A 6,000-nucleotide genomic window follows, 5' to 3' on the forward strand; every position below is an offset into this window, starting at 1 on the left:
ATGTAAGGATGCGGTAGCCAAAGGGTTAAAAGAAAAGTATGTTCTGCTCATTTTAAACGTCATAAAATTAGATACTTATTCTGGGCCTCTTTTTGATCTAAACTGTTTTTTAGATTATTTCTAGTGAAATGGCTGTTATTGAATTTTACTAATGCTTGCACAGAATTTATTTGTGTGCTTATAAGTTCTAAACCAAATGAGGGCTTTTTTTATTTAAAAAAATAAATAATAAATAGATAAACAAAGACCTGACAAAATTAGCCATCTGGCTTTGAGCAATCATTGTCACTTTCAATGTCCTACAATAAAAATGGTCTCGATTTTCTTAGGGAATACCAAATATTTTGCTCGCATCGTGCATTCGTAAAAATCTGTTACCAAGGAAATACTTGGTTTTCATATGGAAATGCTCCAATCAGAACCTGACTTGCATCTGTACAAGGTTTATCTGCTGGTCCAGACATCAGTACACTTTGGTGGGAACAAGCAACCTGATGTAGATATTTTAGTAGGTCTATTACAGTCATGGTTGGATGGCTTTGAATAATTAAAATAAACAGAAATAATAGATCACTTTAATGGGTTATGCTTTTAACTTACAGGAGAATATTTCTCACAGCCATAATATCTTGAAACAGGTATGATATCAGGGAGACTCCATGAACAACTGTGAGATTTGATAGATGTGTAACAGTAAGCTATGGAATTCTCTATTTCACACTCAACTTCCAGTTTTCCTAATTTCAAGACCACAGTTATGTTCATTCAAATGTTAATCCCAATAAGAAATATAGAATATAATTACCATAACTTTTTCTGATTCAGTCTAACTAACATAATCATACTTAGTATTTATTTCATTACAGTTTTAAATTTTTACAAACACTATATATAGGCTTGCACACTATTCAGAGTTTTGGAAGAGGGGATTTTTATTCTGAAAGGTAGCACAAATTTGTAACATTTTGCAGTAAAAAAAAATAGTTACTAATTTTGAATTAATCAGTAATACTAAGTCATTTAAATTTTATTTGTTGGTAAAAAAATGGTAGATTTTACAGTTATTCAAAAATGTATTGTTTTAATGTTTTCTGGCGAAGTCTTATCATTTGTTTATCCACAAGCTAAGTGACTATCATCTTTCCTGCTTTCATTTATAAATATTCTAAAATATTAATTCTACCTTTCTTAGTACTGGTGAACTTCACACACTTGGGTTGTCGCTTTGCAAATAGATTCACAACTCAATAGTATTTCCTGATAAACTGGAAGAAATATGTAAAATAGGTTTCCATACTTGCAAGTTCCCTAAATTGATGAATTACTTTTTTAATAATAGTAATAGTGATGTTGAATTTTAATAACCTTAAGTGTGAGTTAATAATGACATTCATATGGTAATACATAGACTGTAATAACACTTTTTTTTAGTCCTTTAATTAACTGATGTTCACTCATCTACTATATACCCTGTCAAATGTATCAATCAAATATCTGAAAAGTAGCCATGTCTTGCTTCTATTACATTAATAAACCTCATATTTAGCCATAAAGCTTCATATTATAAATTAGACATGATTTGAAGTGTCTCATCTACCTGCTGAGAATGACATGTTGCAAAGCCTTCAGTTACAACTCCAGTAATGAACAATGATAAAAGTTGTATATTCACCACATTTGTAAACGTACTTGGAACATATTATTGTTTCATAATAACAGTAGCCGTGGGACATCTTGCATGTATGAATCAAGCATGACTTACACACTTATATACTATTGAAACTAAAATTGTTTATAAAGCTGCACATAAATTATTAAATTTGTGAGATTTTTATAGTTTTTAATAATTGGAACAATGGGAATTTTTTTAATATTGTCTAAAACTGCATTGTGATCATCCTTGTAATAGTATTTAACTTTATTATAACTGATGCTGAAGATTTTGAACTTAAAGCAAACAAGCCACCTAGATTATATGTATACAATAGAAAGAGATCAAAACACTTATAAATAGTAACTTATAAGACTGTTCACAGTCCATTCATTTCTAAGATGTTTAAGCATAATTTAATGAGTATATACAAGTAATGTATTTTTCACACTATATAGTTCATTAGTTTCTGTACCTCACAACAAACAATTGATTTTCACATTTCCCATCTTCTAGCTATGTAAACCATTAAACACATGTATATATGAAACTTCGTACACATATTCCAGTATTTTAATTTCATTCATGTGGTATTTAGGAGCAATAAATCTTTTTCAACTTCTCTTTTTACCTGTTTATTTTTGTATATATCCCTTACCTTTTATATTAACCTGTACTCGTCAATATACAGTAACCTTTACTAAACTCTTTATCTTGCATGTTGTAATTAGTTTTGACTCTAAATATTTAAAGATAATATTTTATATGTTTCAACTGTCAAATTCTGTAAATAACTTAGAAAAACTAATTTTACCTTTTGTATTTTAAATTTATCTTAAAACATCTAGTAATATTTTGATTATATTTAAAATAATGTGTATACTTTCAATTTTACCTCAGGTGGTGTATCAGGGAACATGTCCAGTGCCAACTCTTCATTCAGTGGTATGAATTCTATGAGTCCTAACATGGCCATGGGGATTACTTCAAACTCCCTTTCCAACATGGAGAATTTGTCTGGTATGAATAGGTAAGTTTTATTATGTAGAACGATAAAATCAGGATGTTACTGTATAGTTAGACTACTTATATTGTCAAACATGGATTAGAGAGATTATTTTGAAACAAATATTGATAATGAAAATTTCCTTAAGGAGGTTCCTATTGATGCTGCACCCTGAATTGGTATAAAAGAAATGAAACCATTATCAAATAGCATAAAACAAGTAGCTTGTAAATATTTATCCTTAAGCAAAGATAAATTAATTGTTGATATTTAGTGTTTTGGAATTGTTTGCTCTCAGCACTAGCATAATGGATCTGTGTTACAAAATATTCCACTAAAAGGTTCAGACTAAAGCTGCAGAACTGTGTTGTAAAACATTCAGTTTTCATTGCAAAGTAGAAAGTATTCATACGTTTATGCAATGAATCGCTGCATTTCCTGTAACAATTCTTCACAGAGGTGATTAAAAATATGTAGTCGTTATCTTATTCAAAGAATTTAAACTTAAGGACAACTTATGTATGAAACATACAACATACAAAGTCTCACACTCATACCACCTGACATTGTCTGTAGCTAGTTGCTTGAAGGCAATATCTCGCTAGCTTATTTTTTATTTTTTGCAAGGAAGGTTTGTTTAATAAGCTGTAATCCAGCATGGGAGGAGGACAGAGTTACTGAGAACAGTAGGTTAAATTGCTACTGCCAGTTTACTTCCTCGAGGTAAATTACTGCTTTTTAGTTAACATACTGAGGGCTGGAAGGCCAACTTCAGGTGATAAGATTTTTCTTATCATTCTCAGTGAGCTGTTTTATTGTTAATGTCAAAGAATATTAAAAAATTTTAAGGAGCAACCACCTTCTCACAGCTGGCTGCAGACAGTGAAGGGTGGTACAGGTGGAGACATTGTGAGATTAATTTTTCTGTAATATTTTCTTTTTGAAAAAAAGATGAGGATTGTATTTTTTATTTGGAGGTTAAATCTAGCAGATAGACATTGTATCTCTACTTTTTAGTATGCTCTAATTTTACAGACACATCTGATATAGTCCTACACTATGCATCCCAGTGGCACAGCGGTAAATGTGCAGACTTATAATTCTAGAAACCAGTATCAATACCTGTAGTGGGCACAGCATAGATAGCCCATTTAAAGCAATGGGAAACTTTTTTTTTATTGTTTTTTTGTTGTTTTTCATACATAAATTAGCTAAATTAAGTTTTAGGAGTTGTGCAGTTGGAAAATGTACTAAAAATGCTCATTATGAATGAGGTTTTCTGTTTTTATAAGCTATTTTAGAAGTGACTTTTTAGCTCATCCTAAACAGCAAAAGGATTTCATTGAAATTCATAGATGAAAAGTGAAAGAAATGTTGATTGCTAGATTTTCTTTTTTTTTTTTGTTTACAGTATGGGAAATAGATCTGGTATGGTAACAAATGGTCCAAATATAGATCCCTTTGCACAGGCCTACTCGGGGATGCCTCAGTATCAGTGTAAGTTCCTATTGCTTGTTTATTTATGTGTGAGTAAATTTTTAATTGAAGAAATATTAATTTATTATGAGTGAAGTAGTTTTTTCTTCTTTTTTGTTGTTTACCTACAATACATCTTAGTATAATGGACATAGTGTGTATGTATGTACCTCTAAACATGACCAAATAATAAATACAATGTGGCGCCATCTATTAAATGGCACCACAAACAAAAATCCATAAAAAAAATTCTCACTTTAGGTATCAAGATTCAGACAGAAAAATAACTAGTATGTGCAACAACCATTTCTTTATCACAGAACACTATTTTAAGCGAAAGTACTCTCCTCACAACAAGATCACGACTTTCTCTAGGACTGTACACGAGGGTTTGATTATATCTTTATTGATGTAATTTGTAAGTAGAGTACTAAAAGAAATGGACTTCTCAAAAGAACTTTTTTTTTTTTCAATAAAGGATAACACTTTTAATGTATAAAAACATTACAGTTTATATCGGCACAATCTGAACATTTTTCCCGTGCAGCACTTCCTAGAAAAATCCTCTTTTTTTTGAAAATATTTGCTTTTTTTCAAAAAACATTTCAGTGACGTATGAATACTAAGATTTGTAATTACTAGCACAAATAGCTGCTCATAGGGTAGGTTTTCTGCTAGTTTCTTAATGATGTACCTATAAGGTAGACAACTGACTTAAGTGATTTTTTTTTTTTTATGGCTGATCCAAAAATCAATTAAAGCTATTTTAAAAACAAACTTGTACTCTTTATTGTGATGGGCTTGGTTGAGGACTGTTATTCTGCAACACAATTCCTCCTGCTGGAGACTTTTACACAATATATATAAGTTAATTCTGTTCCATTCCTTTTTACATGCTTTCCAAAGCACTGTGTAGTAAATGACTCCCAAAAGTCCATTAAGTGACCCAGAGGTCATGTTGGTTTTATTTCAATAAATACTGTATTTAACAGAAACTCCCAGAAATATGTTCTAATAGTAGTTAAAGATTCATGTCAAATCATTAGTGAAACTACATTAGTTAGTCTTGGAAAATTGAGACTGGTGGTCTTGGAAAAGTCATTAGATTTTTTTTTCCACTAATTGTGAAAACCCTATGTAGAAAAACTAACTTTTTGACTTGGATGTACGGCTGAATATTTTGTCTTGATGGAGCCATATCTTTATTGGCATCCACTTCATACAAAGATAATACTTCCTTACAGTATGCTGGTGGCAACACATTAACTTGATAATGTATAGGGTACACTTTGCTATTCTCTTAATGTTTAACTTATCATTATAGCCATAACCTATGTCCTCTATAGATCTATTGGAAAAACCTTTGTATGCACTTTAACACTTTTTAAATGTTGTATCACCAGCAGGATGATAATAAATTATTTTTAATTTGTTTTGTAGTCACTCAACTACACACATATTAAGATACCTCTTGTTTAACTTTCAATAGTTAATTTCTTTTCAGTATGTGTTTAGGAAGAAGCTTGTGAACATGACTTTAGTGTAACTTATGTAAACCTAAATTTGCATAGCTTATCGTGGGTAAAGGATCTCCTTTTGTTAGTTTCATTATATATTGATATTTTAAACATGGGAACATTTCATTTGTTTACAGTTCCATGAGAGGTTCCTTTATTAGCTGCAGTAGACCACTGTCCTTGGATTATTTTTGGTGATAAGATGTTTATTACCTTTTCCTCACTACCTGTGGTGTGTAACTAACGATCAGTCATGAAGAAGCCTATTTTCCCATCTGAAATCAGGCCTTCCCTTGTTTTACCAATGTTCTTCAACACTATATATATATATATATATATATATATATATA

At 30.6% G+C, this 6,000-nt stretch overlaps 1 protein-coding gene across 7 annotated transcripts in view; it reads left to right on the top strand.

The window, feature by feature from the left end:
• The window catches only part of LOC106458298 (CUGBP Elav-like family member 2), a 199,517-nt gene that overhangs the window by 164,820 nt on the left and 28,697 nt on the right, over nucleotides 1-6,000 (top strand). For 5 of the 7 annotated variants that reach the window (XM_022384614.1, XM_013917802.2, XM_022384598.1 and 2 more), the window contains 2 exons: nucleotides 2,552-2,681; nucleotides 4,069-4,154. In XM_022384614.1, the coding sequence (XP_022240322.1) occupies nucleotides 2,552-2,681; nucleotides 4,069-4,154 (216 nt within the window). The remainder of the gene's footprint in view (nucleotides 1-2,551; nucleotides 2,682-4,068; nucleotides 4,155-6,000) is intronic. The other 2 variants (XM_022384587.1, XM_022384606.1) reach the window with 1 other exon arrangement.

Source organism: Limulus polyphemus, unplaced genomic scaffold (genome assembly GCF_000517525.1).
Source record: "Limulus polyphemus unplaced genomic scaffold, Limulus_polyphemus-2.1.2 Scaffold21, whole genome shotgun sequence".
Taxonomy (NCBI): domain Eukaryota; kingdom Metazoa; phylum Arthropoda; class Merostomata; order Xiphosura; family Limulidae; genus Limulus; species Limulus polyphemus.